Source organism: Hippoglossus hippoglossus, chromosome 22 (genome assembly GCF_009819705.1).
Source record: "Hippoglossus hippoglossus isolate fHipHip1 chromosome 22, fHipHip1.pri, whole genome shotgun sequence".
In the NCBI taxonomy this organism is placed as follows: domain Eukaryota; kingdom Metazoa; phylum Chordata; class Actinopteri; order Pleuronectiformes; family Pleuronectidae; genus Hippoglossus; species Hippoglossus hippoglossus.
In genome coordinates, this window is record NC_047172.1 from 13,027,568 (window position 1) to 13,042,857 (window position 15,290).

Here is a 15,290-nt window from a genome sequence, read left to right on the forward strand (position 1 = left end):
TAACCCCTAAGATTCAGATCAGATCCCAACAGAAAGCTGAGTTACATGAAGCTTTGTATAATACTTTGCTGTTTAGACTCTCCAGTTGCTATTTAGAGCTTGTTTCCTAGATACCCCAGCATCCTCTCACGCTGCTTTTATTATATATATATATATAATATTTCAAATTGAACTCCAAACACAGCCTTGCCCAGCCATGAGTGTAAGCCAGGCTTACACTCCAATTACAATTATTTTGAAAGGACAAATTCGACTGTTTTCTCACACAAGGTAAATCCCATACTCCCTTCATGAGATATCCATCATCTAATGGTCGTGGTGAAGTACAGTTGTAGCTGACCGGCAGGAAATCTCTTACCTAAACTGAACAATCCTCTTGGCTGCATTGACCTGGATGAGTGTTTAGCTCCGAAAATGTCTCACAGCATTCGTCTTTCTCATGCTGCAACTATGATTAAATATTCATCACTTTCGTAAACAGGACACTTGCTCCATTGCTGTGGATTATTATTATCTCAAGACAGCCTACTTAATACACACATGCTGCAAGAAGTTTCAGTTTGATCCAGAGGAATGTCCTTGTTTTTAGGAGAATTCTTTTATCTTGAGGACTCCGCTTAAGACAAAGAGACAGGCCTTTGGTTTTTATAGAAGAGTTGACTTGACGACTGTTTCTCTCTCCAAAAACCGTCAGATATCAAAAGTCATGTATACACAGGAACCAGCGGATTCCACTGAGTAACAAACTGTTACCTTGCTCTGGCCCGCATTGTAAACACAAAACCGAGTCAGACAACAGAGCAGCATATGATTCAGTGACACTGATCCATTAGTGCCCCTGTGCCCCTTGTCTGATTATTTTATATTAAACATATAATAAGATGAGCTCAATCTTTTTGCGCGAGTTTATATTAATTTAAACAATTCAGCGCAGAACAGCCGTATGTGCTGCGACCGGGACGGTTGACACGGAGACAGCACTCCAGTGATAAAACAACACTGGATTTTCCAGAGAAAGCCCAAGCACACCTCAAGTGCTTCCTCCTATTGAGTACTATTCTGAGTCATGGAGACTGTGAGGCATGGCAGGCTCTCTGTGGCCTTTTAGTGCTGTGTTGCCTTGGCAGCTGCTCCAGGACTCCGAGCTCTCCGCTGATAAGGAGGAAGTGCCCCTGCCTAAGAAAGCAAGGTAGACTTTCCACACTTCATCCTCGACTTTACTCTCGCCATAACCCAGTTCTTGAACTCGCTGACAGGAGAAAGTACATTTGTCCTTGGTCACATGGTGTTTTTCCTATAATCGTGTTGGTATGGTCTAGGATTATAATGGCTTACACTCTCTGCTTGTGTCTTAACTGACTGCAATTGTCAAGGAGGTTTGGTATGCAGGGCTAAGTGCACTTGCATTAATGGGAGAAGAGTGGAGGGGGAGAAAAAAAGCGCTTCCAATAAATGCAGCAAACGAGACGTCCTCTTCTTCAAACCAAACACACACACAGGGACAGAGAGCGATACAGCTTATACCCTTTGTTGCATAACAGCCATCATGTCTGTTTGGATAAAAAGACGTCTTCTTGCGGTTCTATTTTAAGAAACCCCTGACACTGCCGACACGCAGAAACGCCTCTGATCCATGGCTCTGACACTGGACCGCAGCCCATCGCAGAGTCACGGATGCTCTGTGAAGTATTACTTAAAAGGTTTACGTTCCCTGCCATGTATGGGGGGAAAAGGAAATGTGGATGAGTCACAGGTGTGTTTATAGTGTGTGGGTAGGGAATGTGTTCCTGTCATCACTACATCCCTCTTCCTTCGGCCAAAAAGACATTCTCTGTTGATTAGTTTTATGTGCTCAGCGACAGGGGAACGTGTCGCTGGATCGACTTAAAGGCAAATACTGATCCGTCAGTGAGAGTTGCACAGAGCCAAGTTCATAGTGGGTTCACACAGGTGGAAATGGGAGACAGAGATGTCATTTTGTCATGTGGAAAGAAGCAGAGGAATTAGGATATCAGTACAGCGCTCTGCCGGCAGGAATTAAACATCGGCTCGGAAGCATGGAGTAACATAATTCAATTGAGAGGGTCGTATTTTAACCATGTGTTCCGTCTGGAAGCGAAGAGGAAAAACAGAGATCCTCCAGTTACCACAACTCCTCTTAATAACATTAGACACATTAAGTAAGGTGGACGGCCGTCTTCTTGGAATTAAGAGTTACTGTTTGTATTTTTCCATTTAACATTTTAGATAACTTCTGCTTTTATATAATTCTGAAGACTGGCAGAGGAACAGAGAGAGACACTAATTAATTTTAGCCATTACACACTGTGTACTGATTCTATTCACAGCAAAAGCACTGGAAAATAACCCTGAAAAATAAATTTGCACTACTACGCTTGTGACATAATGACTACGCAATAAAGGACAGTTATTTAAACTGCTAATTTTCAAGCGACTGTACTGATGACAAACAATGTAACATTTCTTCTGTGGAGAAGTTCAGCACAACAGGCGGAACACATAATTGGATGGTGCGATAGCTTCCTCCATTTCGGACGTGTACTACTCTTAATTCGCTCAGTACTGGTCATTGGTCAGTGTTCTGTGATTGATTTGGTCTAGAGTTTATTTATATATATATATATATATATATATTATATGTCATTGTCTGACCGAACCACATATTCTGAATGTCTCACCTTGCATACAGCTCTCTATCCTGTGAATCAGCTGGTAGGACTTGCAGCGGTCCAGCAGAGTTCGGATGGCTGGGAGGGGGTCCAGAACGATGGTCTCAGGGTGGGAATCAATATATTCCTGAAACACAAACATTTCATGGGCACTTTTAGGAACAGTTCTTATGATCACATCAAATATTTTTTTTAAAACGGCACAAAATTTTGTCCGTGCCTTGTTCTGTCATGATACATTCGCCAACCTAAAGATACAAGTAGCTGCAAATACTCAAACTGACGATTGTTGATCAATGATTAAAACTCTACTTCAGCACTACAGCCAGTTTGTGTGTTCAATTAATCTTTAACTGTATCAAATTAATTAATTAATAGTCAACGATCAAGGGTCAAGTGTTAATCATAGTTTCACACGTTATCAGAAAACATTTTCCTGGTTCTTTGACATTTTTCAGACTTATCAATCGGCTCATCAAATAATAAAACTGACAGAGTAATCAGTAATATAAACACTCAGTTGCACCCCTGAACACACTGTAGTATATTCCTATAGTGTGATAAGATAAACCACAGATTGAGGCTGCACACCATGTGAAACCATCTGCTGTGATACACAAAACACACAAAAACATATACAGACAGATTCGGAATGTTAAACAAATAAACTGAAGTGAGCAAATTACACATACAAACACTGAGGTGAAGGGTCAACGTACCTCACTCTGTATGTGTGTGTGCATTTGTGTACTTTTATCCTTAAAAGGAGCAGTTTAAGTTATAGACCTTACACAAGGTTTATGTCAGGGCAGAGGGAACGCACTATATCAACGAGTGTCCTCACAAAGATAGACGTATAAGTGTGCGTGCGTGCGTGCGTGTGATAATGTGTGAGAGAGAGCTAGCAAGCATGAGATATATGCCAGCAGATCTGTGTAGGTTACATCACTACATCTCTGCATGGCCGGCTGTTGGGTCAGCCTGAGGTTTCCTATTTTACATAACTCCTCTTCTCTCCTCTGTGCTCGTTCTGTCCCTGTACGACCTCCTCTCAGCCGCTCTCCACATCTCCATCTCTGCTCCGTGGATTTCTCTGCCAACCGCTCCTTCCGAGCAATTGTTACTGACTCACAGACGCTGTCAGGTGGAGCTGGCTGGCCCGCACATTACACAAACAGCCTGCCTGCTCACATCACAGCTCTGTAAAACACCACAGCTCCCCTGTCACACTGGGTTGCATGAAATGAAACACACGCAGCAATGTCACGCACACACAGTGGGGGAAAAATGCCCATTTGTGAACTGACTCTTGTTACGCACAGACTGATACTGATACCAGTTCACACTCATGTAAACAAATGCCTTTGCCTCGACATGCAGGATCCATCTTCAGGATTTGCATTGGATCTAACGGACAACGCTGATCAAAGCCTGTTGAGCTGTTACATAAGTCAAACATTCTGTCGCCAAAAAAAATAAATCCAAACTAATCTTCCAGGAGTTGAGAGGCATACTCTGCTGATAAGAACGTTCACTAGCTGTTTTCTGTATCTCAGTGCAGTAAAGACACACACACGACGAGAGCTGGTGTTAAGAGAGCCAGGCGTATGTCGGTGTGGGTGTAACGGCTGCACATTTCCTGCTCATTTTTCAGGACAGATCTGTTTCCATAGGGAAAAGAGGTTTCTCAGAGAAAATAGACAGTGGAGGATCTAATGTGGGCCACTGTTTGAAAGTCATGTCTGTGATGCCACAGGCATCAAATCCGAGGCAGAAAATAATTTTTAGCACTTACACTAACCTCGACCCTACGGATGCGATTCACCACATCAGTTTGAATCTCCTAAGATGTCGATCACAGATAAGCCCACGACATCTAGTTTATGTGTGTAACAAATCTTCACTCATTTGGCAGCAAGGCAAATATAATGGCAACATGCCTGCCAATATTTATATTTAAAAAAAACAATTGTAAATGACTCCAAAGATGTAGTTATCAAACAGTTACGACAGACATTTAATTGAGGCTGGATATTTTTACAGTTTAACCATAAACTTTATTATAAATAACTATAAATAAAAAGTCAAGGACATTCATAAAACGCTAAACTTTTATGTAGTGTTTAATATAAAATATATTGGTGAATATCGGCAATCGTAAACACAGATACAAGTATGTCTGTGAAAGGATCAAATCAACTAATATATCAGACAATTTGCAGGTAACTAACAATAACAAAAGATACTAAGGTCATAACATTTATTTAGTTCTTTAAATTTCACACCTTACTACTACTCTTTTTAAAAAAAAACATTATAATTAAACCAATGATCATAATCTGAATGATATTTGGCCAAGGTCTGCTGTGCACATGGCTAACACCTCAGGTTACTGAATCACCAGAGCGCATCCCAGCCTGACATTTTGTTTTAAATATAGAGCCATTTTAGAGAGGAAGGCTTATTCCCTCCACCACACAAAAGGTTATTTATGATCACAGCAATGTGATATTAGAAAGGGGCCAATGCTAATATTTCCAACAGAAATGTAATCACAGATGACAGCTGTGTTCAGGTAAATAGCCAGGACTGAGCCACAAAACAGAGGTTTTATATCAGAAATTCTTATTCGATCCAACCTACGACCACAGGCTTTTGTTATTGGCTAAAAGAATGACAACCTTGTCAAACCTGAGCAAAGGCAGCTGAGGTGGTTTGGGCACTTGGAGTTATTGCTTTACAGGCTGCCATCCTTTACAAATGTTCTGTACACAAGCTGACTGGGAGGAGAGCTTTGGTTATTATCAGGGCTGTGACTGGAGATCTTGTAAAAAGAGCTGGAGGTCGGGAGTGGGAAAGAAGGTGTGTGCAACTGTGTAATCACTCTGCATCTGATTTGATTAAGAAAACTTGAGGTGAACTTAGAGATAAAGAAAACAAGCTCTATTAATAATCACGACTAGACATTGGACAGAAGGATGATAACACCCGTATCAATGATTGGCCATGTAAATATGATCAGCATGAACACATCGCCAAAATGTATATGCCTCTTTGAATCACTCCCACTCCTATTAATTGTATTTTAGAAGATTCATTTAGAATGAAAGGCATCAAAAGGGACAAGACACATTGTGTAGTGTACAAACCGCAATTTTGTTTAGATTTTTGCAATGTCATTTCATAATGTCATCATTTTTACCATAAGTTAATTTAAATAATCTGTAGATTGTTTTTTTTTTTTTTTTTTAAATCGAATTGGTTACAAAAGCTGATCATTTTCTGGCTTCATAGCAGTGTATTAAGGAAGTAATTCCAACCATATGATCTTAATTTATATTTCAAACTAGATAAGCTTTAGGTTGTGTCCATCGTCCTATTGTCCCTTGCTCTGTGTGTTACATCACCAAGAATTTTCAAAATGAGAATTTGCGGGCTTTACAGTAGCTAACAGAACAAAATTTAAAGTGAAATGTTTTTTAAATAAAAAATAAAAAAAGTGCTGTGTTAAAGTGACAGATTAAGTGGTCTCCTACCTTCTCTAACTATGCAGAAATGTGTATGTGATTGTTTTAGGTGAGGCTGTGGGTGTGGCAGTCAAAGTTCACCTCTGATGTGTGAAAGAGGAAACCTGCGAGTTGCTGGAAATGATCAGGCCAATTATTAGTTGTTACATGACGGACAGATCATACGTTATGATTCTCCTTAGCTGAACCAATAACAACCCTTCACATCTCACTCGTGACTGAAAAACATGGAACTGGAAATGTGTGCTGGTGTTTTTATACCAACTAATGTAAAGAAAAACCTTTGTAAGAACCTCCACTATTATAATCATACACAATCATTGTTTTTTTTGTCACAGTGCTTCACTAATAAAAAATAGCATGTGCACTTGTTTCAAAATGGCCTGGTCTACCAGAAAAGTGTGCAAATGCAGCTATGTGTTAATATTGACCAGGTTGTGCTGTTTAAGTGATTGCCCCACACTGACATCCTGTTTGTCCTTCCTAATTGAGCAGTCAGGAACATGTTGACAGGATTGCGTGACGCTGATCATGATTACAGCTCCACTGAGTCATACACAGAGCGGAGGAGAGAGAGAGGGGGAGAGAGAGAGGAAGAGAGACACTAAAAGAGAGCGAGCTGGTGAGATAAAATTACTTTCGCATCATTCATAGCACTGCCAGATTAATGAATACACAGACGCACACATACCCACAGCACTTTTATGAAGTGTGCTCATTGTACCACATTTGAAGCTGTGACCTGCTGTGCATGTGAGAGGTTTCTCACTTTATGGAGAATGAGGAGAAACGATTTAAGAACGTTTAGTGACAGCGTTCATACGCTCAAATATAGATGCTAATGTATTTAATGTTCCTGTAAAAGAGTCATGGATCTTAGGCCTGTCTGTCTGATTCCTTGAACTGGGACATTTATTACAGTAAACATGAAACTCATCCATAAATCTCAATTGCCTATAGCAGTGGCACCGCTGTGCCATAACCATCCAGAGGGTTCAAGGGTTCTATTTCCATTTACAAAACCGCATCTCTAGATCTTACTCAATGTCCATAATCATGTGTGCTGACAGTGACTGGGCCATATGATCAATGAGTAATGCACTGTAGTGGATTGTGAAAGACACAACTGGGTATAATTTGAAATGATTTGTTACATTACTTTAAAAAATGTTAGGCTTTAAACATTATATTTAACAACGATTCCATACCTTTTAATGCTAATTGTAGCAGAAACACACAGACATTACATTTTTGCGTATATGAAAACTTATTTACTTTGCAAACAGAAACTAGGAATAAATCAAAATAATAGAGTTTTTATACAAGCTTTTGGTACTACACAGTTAGAACTGGTGCTGATGCCACATGTCAGTCAATAATAAATAGTTATTGAGGTCCAATACCCATTACTAGGAGATATTGTTTGTTGAAGGCTGGAACATTTGGTTGAATGTGCTTTAAAGTCTAGTAAATGGACATTTGAAATTATTTCATCACCGTTTCCAAGGAAAGAATGCCTGCCAAAAGTTGATTATATGGTCACATGTGTACTGGAGGTCAACAAAGCTATTTTTCATACATTTCCAAAATTGTGTGCACAGCTTCCAGACTTTTCAAGATGAGGGACTGACAACTTTCACTGGCCCCACACGGTTAAGATTTAATCTAGTTTTGAATACTAAGGAGATGCATTGCCAGACGGAGCTGCATACCTGTACTCTTTGAACGAGCAGCACAGCCTGTGAATCATTCTGATCAGCCTCCAGGATAAGGTCAGTCAGTTTGTGGATGATGACATCCAGCGGACCCTGCTCCTCCAGAGGCTGGCTGAGATCCAGCTAAGGAGAGAAGAGAACAATCATCGGTCAAGGGTTATGGTGCAAACAGGGCCACCGTACACTCAAGTATTGATTTACCACATTTAGAAATTGAATACCTCAGCAATCATCCATGAAAAGCTTTTTGACCAAACTGCTAGGAGGTGATGATTTGAAACAGAGTGGTGTCTGACTGCAAAGCACTGCTTTTTGTGACTTACAGCTTTGAAAATGACTCAATATAAATCTGATTCTTGGTCACTGACATTTTATTAACAACACTGTCAGTATTTCAACTGTCTCTTTTGTCCATAACAGGATGAGGAAGACAGTAAAATGAGAAATCAATTCAATCCCCACAGCTCAGGCCTCAAGTCAGGCCTCATATTCATAACTTCCCCTAAAAGCACTGTTGTCTGCAGTTGGTTAGTCAGTACTTTCCATTTTCACACGTGACCTTTGCTTGAATTGTTTCTGTTTTACCTACTGCTTGTTCACACCACTTGTTTCATTTGCATGTTGAAAAGTGCAAAAGGGAACTTTACCATATGTATCACTCTGAAACATTACTTGTACACTAGAGTTTATATACCCAGGACAGGTTCTGACAAAAATTTTGAAATGATATTCCACTTCAGGACAGGTTCGTCACATTCGCTGGGCAATCTACTTCATTGTTTAAACTGCTGGTGCCTGTAATTGGCAAAAATGTCAGGACTCAATAGGGGTCGGATACCAAAAAAAGTACCCCAGTCAGGGTCGGGCTTGGTTAGTCTTCTCTCATGCTCGGTCGGGTGCAGACAGAAAATTGTGGCCCAGTACTGGTGATAAAATCTATAATGTACAGAAACCTGCAATATGAACCTGATTTAAAGCTTCTCCTTGATCCGAAACAACCAGTTTGGAATGCAGCGGGGACAAAGGAATCTATAGCACACAGAGTCAACAGCCGACTTTAACATTTCAAGAACGTTTCATTCTGTCCCCAAATAAATTACTTCCAGTTAATTATTTGAGTAATTTTCTCCTTTTTATTGTCATGGCTTGGAGAGTATTTTTGAGAAGTTATTAATCTGCCATTGCCCTACTTATTTATGCTCCTAATGTGTCAATAGAAAAGAGGAATCTCTCTGACGCTTCTCATAGTTCTGCTCTAGATCACAAACATACGTTTTCTTTTCTGCTTTTTTGGTTACAAAGACATCTGGACCGATTCCACATCATCTTCTTCCTCTTTTATTTATAGCTGTAACTTAGGTGCAGCCAGAGTTTGGGTTGCATTTGTTTTGAATCACATCATCAGGATTAATTCCTGGTGTCTTCCATTTTGCGGCGAATTACAAACCATCTCCCTCTGGCCAGACCTCCAGTCTCACAGAGCATACTCAGCCTCCGAGGGTGATACAATTTTTATGTGGGTCAGCAGCACTTGCGCACCCACACAAAAACCCAGAAAAGTAAGAACATTACCAGAGGAAGATGAAGACAATACAAAAGAGGCCTGTATTACTATATTATATATTACAAGTAGTAGTAGTAACTATACATATTACTGCTATATACAGTTGTCTTCAATAAGTATAGTTAGGAATAGCAATCTCAGAAAAGGGACACAGAGGAAAGTATAGTTTGAGACAAACTACAAATCTCTGGCTAGTATTTATTATACTAATACAAAGACTTATAAAATAAATTACACTGACTCCTAGAATGTGTCAAATGAAAACACTGGACTGACTCAAAGAGACAGTCCAAATGAAACCAGCACAATCTACATTGTACTGAGAAGTGGTTGCGGGGCTGTTATGTAATGCAGGCGTACACATACTCATTAGCTACTCAGCAGACAGGGATTATTACAGACAACAGATAATTCACTAACACCTGTGCAAATAAGCCAGAGCCAGGCAGAAGCCCACTGTGTTAGTGATGTCCAGACAGTATGTAAAACAATAGTGCATACACTTTAGTCATACGGGTGTGGATCGATGCAAGGACTGTAAAGCTTTACAGTTTCAGTTGGTTTAGGGTTGGTCGTAGTCAGGGCCATCACATTCTGGTTAATGATTCTGAGATGTGTGGCAGATAGATGACTAATTACAGCACGATTGGCCCTGCCCTGAAAAGTCAGTTGCACAGAGTGGTAAATCTGCTAAACGTCAATTGATTTACATGTCGTCTTCTTTGCACTGGTTACGACAGAGGACAGAAAAATTCAGGTGCAGTTAAGACAGACACTGATTTACAGTACAGGTTCTCGTCTCATTCTGACAGGTAATATGAGCTTTTCTATGTTGCGCAGGCGCAGCCGGTATAACACATCATACGGACTGAGGTGTTTGAGTCAAGCTGCATTCCCTTAAGAGCTCATTATGCTACATCAGCGCGACATTTTTTTCTCTGTCCATTTTAACACTGTTGGATCTCATTCTCCACCTCGCTCCATTTCTCATGCTTGTTGAAACAGGCCCTACAGCTCAAAAGAAACATGCCAACACGAGCTGCAAAAATATATCAACGCCAATGAGGCCAAACATGTTCAGTGACTGTACAAGGTTTGTTAGAAATGACACATAAGAGGCATCTTCAAATCCAGTGCAAGGGGTGGGAAATACTGCTGAAATCCTCTATCATCGTGTATGTAACTCTGTATTTCAACATATTGTAGTATAATCGGGTCAATAAAAGTCCAATATGTCAATAATGTTGAAGCACAGTGAGAGATATAACTTGTATAATTATTTTGAATGTACCACCTCAGATTTGTGAATCATTTCTGTGTGTTTGTCACTGTGTGTTTACAATTAGTTTTCCGATTTCTTCAACTTTCAGTCAGGAGCACAAATCCGACTTTTAACTTTAAACTTAAATTAGAGATAGATAAGGTTTTTCCAATAAAAAAAAGCATGCACAACTTAACTAGTAGCAAAAGCTGTTGTAGAGGACAAGCTGATACAGCATTTTTACCAAAAGTATTGTGGATGAAAAGCAAAAACCAGTTGGAATACCTTGCTTCAGATTTCAGGAAGACCAAAACGATACAAGTGGACATTTAATAAATCAAACAGTATGATTGCATAAGCTCAAGTGATGTAGCCCGGTAAAAAACAAACAGAGGCAGTGGTGACGGGGCATCTCAGCAGTCCAGCTGGTTTATCAGGAATTGTGTTGTCCAGAGACCCATAGTCACAGAGGTGTGAACATATGGCAATAAACATATAGACATGCTGCTATTACCTTAATAGCTCTGTGTTGGTAAGTCAACACTCATAAAATGTGTTGTCCAGAGACACAGACACAGAGGTGTGAGCATATGGCAGTAAACATATAGACATGCTGCTATTACCTTAATAACTCTGTGTTGGTAAGTCAACACTCATTAAATGTGTTGTCACCTGTGGATAAACGAAATACTGGCACTATAACACTAGCTGCTGTGAACAGCAGTGGTGACAGGGCCTCCGCAGTGGCGTGAGATACAGCAAGTCGCTAAAAAACCACAGCGCTCGCTCTTGTTTTCTGTCTAGCCAGCAGTGTCAGTGTGACAGTGCCGGCTGGATGGGAATTTTTCTGTACTCCACTGAGGCAGGGCTTTTAATCTCTTGCTTACACAACACAGAGGGCCCATCCACAGCCTGGCCCCTCAACAAAAACAGGACTCTACATTGTAGGGGTCAACACCCACTGGCAAAGACACATCGCAGAGGATGAAGCTCTCCTCTTTCCGTGCATACACACAGTGACCCTGCATTAGAGCTCATCCAAAAACCCATCAGTCAAGTCACTGATGTTCTGCTACATGCTAAAAGCAGAAATGTCAGCTAACGTCTTTGCGAGTCCCTTTGGGACTGAGAGCGAGCAGTGGGTCGTGGCAGTGACGGACAACACAGAAAACATGCTGGATTCTGGAGGGACAGGGCAGGTCAGGGCAAATATATTTTCAGCTTTGATGTAGCTTCACAGTGGGACCAAGCTATACCCCTGGGAAATCTAAGAACGAGAATGGTGATTTTGTGGACCAAGCTCATAATGTACTTCAGTTTTCAACATTGTTTCGCTGTTTGCACCAGTTATTTTTCTTAGTTTTAGATGTTTTTAGATGGGTCATCGTAGCTGCCCTGAGCTCAAACCACACCTGGCTTTTGCTTTGTTGTCAGAGCGAGACTGTGTGTGTGTCAAGTGCAGACAGACATGTTATGAATGATTTAGTTTGTGTGCTGTGTGGCACTTGACACCCTGATGTAAGAGAAACACATGTCTCTGAGACAAACTGTGGCTGGCTGCCACACTACACATGAATTGTGAGACTAAACATGAGAGCGGATCAACACTAAGGGGAAACTCCAGCCCAAAACCAAGAGGAGGGTCAATGACTGTGTCCTCAGCATCTCAAGAGTCCTCAAAGTAATAACACATTTCTGCAGCTGAATATGTTGTTCAATGAAGGCTTATGTCTTTATTACTAATACACTTATTCGAATAATATCAGGTGAACCAAAATGGATGTGTTTAGGCCTAATGGAGAGACTTCAAGAGACTCAAGGGTTGAGGATAGTTAAGGAGGTAAAGGAGTCACTGTGAAGTTGACTGTGTCAAACTGATGAATATATCATCCATCATCATCATCATCAAAAACACCCCCACACAAGTCTTAGAGTTTTTTTCAAATTATTCAAAGTAAATAAAAAAATGAAAGAAACTTTGGTTAACACATATCTTGGCAAACCTTTGTGATTGTATTTCTAATCATTTGCTCCATCTTAACTTATCTGACTTGATGCCATTTCCCAATAACTGCCAATCAGCCGTCAGCGAATCTTGGTGCACTGCAGGATCGATAAATCCCCTCTCATGAAAACCTCTTGTTTGTCACCTTCCACAAATTCAATATGTGGGTGGAATACAGTAACATGGAAGAAATGAACTTTAAATTCCTGAGGACTTACCATATCATAAAAATGGTAACTCAATAACTTTCCATTGACAGCCCACTCAAACAACGACCATTTGCTGTGATGGTTTCTCTCTCTCTCTCAGAGCGATTATGGGCTTCTTCAAGGCCGAGCCTGGAGAGTTAATCTTATCTAGCTCTATGATACAGACAGGTTAATACACAGAGCATCGGGAGGATGGCTTTCATGAACACTGGGCGAAGGGGTCAGTAGTAATGAAATGGTGCAAAATTTTGGGAAAAAGTAGAGAGAAGGTGAGGGTGATAATGAACTACTTCAAAAAATAAAATAATAAAGACTGAAATGTGCGATAATAAAAAGTCAAACTAAAGAACTGTCTGTTCTTTTCCACTTCTGTCAGTCCTGATGAAAATAAATATAGATTGTTTTCCCACACTAGAAATGGGAATATAAAATTAACTCCCTGGGGCTGCCAGATTTAGCAAAGATCTGTTCACACGGAATGAGATCATAACCACTGCCAACCATCTGGAGGATACACCCTCATGTGGCAAATACCATCACATCAACGAGAATTACCTTTAAGCTTCCCGCAACTATCAATTATTTGCATTACCAATTAATCTGATGTTTACTGCCTGTATCCATAACATGTCTGAAAAGTGAAAAAAAAGTGAAAACTTCGGATTTCACAAACCCAGAAAAATCTCCAGACTGCTGCTGTTGTCTGACAAACCCAGAGTGAGTTTACTATTTCATAAGCGGCAAATGTTCATATTGGAGAAGTTAAAACCACATCTTTGCTTATAAAATGATGATCAACTAACAAGTTGTACTTCAGTTTTCTGTGGATCAACGAATGAACATTGTTCCAGCTTGAGTACACTGCTGTTACTCCAGCTAATCTGTGTTTACGACACAATGAATAAGAACATTAGCTTATCATGTATTTTGTAGTGAGTAATAGTTTATTCTGCCCGGAAAAGAGGTACGCTTAATTTATCCTTGGGTATCCAAGGTTGAGTTATGTTATCACCAGGATCAGCTAGTCTGTCAGACCACAGGGACAAGGTTAGGTGATTAAATTGGCTGCAAGAGATAAATCTGAAGCTTTATTCGACTAAAGCTTTCTAGAGAAGGTTAAATACACTTGATATCAATGTCACACCAATACTCCCCTACCTCCAAAACTTAAAAAACAGACAAAACAAGCTGGATGCTTTGTCTGCAAAGAAACATACTTTTAATTTGGATGCTTCAGTTATAGGGTTAATGTACCATCACTTCCATGAGCTTAATTTCCTTTATGTGGAACTTAGTCTTAGGAGTTCGCATGAGTGAAATAAAAACCACGCACAGGAAGTTGACCACAATGAATACAGATGGAAATAGAATAAGGTTTTAAATATGTAATCTGCCATTAGAAATTGTCACTTTTTGAAAAATAAGAGTTTATGAGAAAGTGCTGCAGCTCACAAGTGTAATAGGAGAAGATGGCTTTGTACAAAGACTTGTATAACAAGGCCAGAGCATTACAAAGGCTGCCATTATGTTTGCTTGTGATACGGTCATGACAGTACAGGCACTGACTGGCATTGGGTGCAACACAGGCCGCCACAACACCAGTGTGAACTGAAGAACACCTCTGGGTGTCTGAGTAAACTGAGCTTTCTCAATTTGCAGTGACGGGCCGGCTAAAAATAAAGAGAGTTTAGGCTGAATTGTAGGAGGAATTAAAAAAAAAGCCCTCATTGGACCACAGGTAGTCAAGGAAAGAGAGAAACTGGTATGGTCGGCGGGCTGTTCAAGTCCCTGGGTACCATTTGCTTAGGGTCTGTGAGGATTTGCTCTCTCCCAGGAGGGGCTGAAAGTACAGTGGGAAACAAAGCCCTGCTTACTTTGGGACTATTCCCACGACAAGGCTCTTTCTGGGTGTGCTGATAGCACAGTGAGAGGAAAATAATAACCTCAAAGTGAGGGGAAAAAGAACCTCCCATGAAGACGAGAGACGGCGTTAAAAAACAGGGGACGACAGGGTAATTTCCTCCTCAATGGCAGAAACCACTTTAACTGACAAGTACTATTCAGCACTGAGCTTCCATGACATAGCAACAACTGTTACTATGCTGCTGTATGTGCTGTGTTTACTTGGAGTCTAGTATACCGTGCAATATCCATTAATGACAGCCGGCTACACTTCCCTGTGGCCTTCATTCACCTGAGCATGACTCAGCACCCATCCTTTAGTGGAGCTAACTCATTACGAGAGACAGAACATTCTTTTGCCTGAGTCACATGACGCATTAAAGTGTCTGTAATTATAATAAATACGTAGCTGCTCGC

The 15,290-nt window shown here is 40.4% G+C and overlaps 1 protein-coding gene across 1 annotated transcript in view; it reads right to left on the minus strand.

The window, feature by feature from the left end:
• The window catches only part of itpk1b (inositol-tetrakisphosphate 1-kinase b), a 30,749-nt gene that overhangs the window by 9,413 nt on the left and 6,046 nt on the right, over positions 1-15,290 (minus strand). Inside the window, exons 4-5 of the mRNA XM_034576034.1 lie at positions 7,930-8,055; positions 2,700-2,817 (exon numbers count right to left, since the gene is read on the minus strand). Of these exons, the coding sequence (XP_034431925.1) occupies positions 2,700-2,817; positions 7,930-8,055 (244 nt within the window). The remainder of the gene's footprint in view (positions 1-2,699; positions 2,818-7,929; positions 8,056-15,290) is intronic.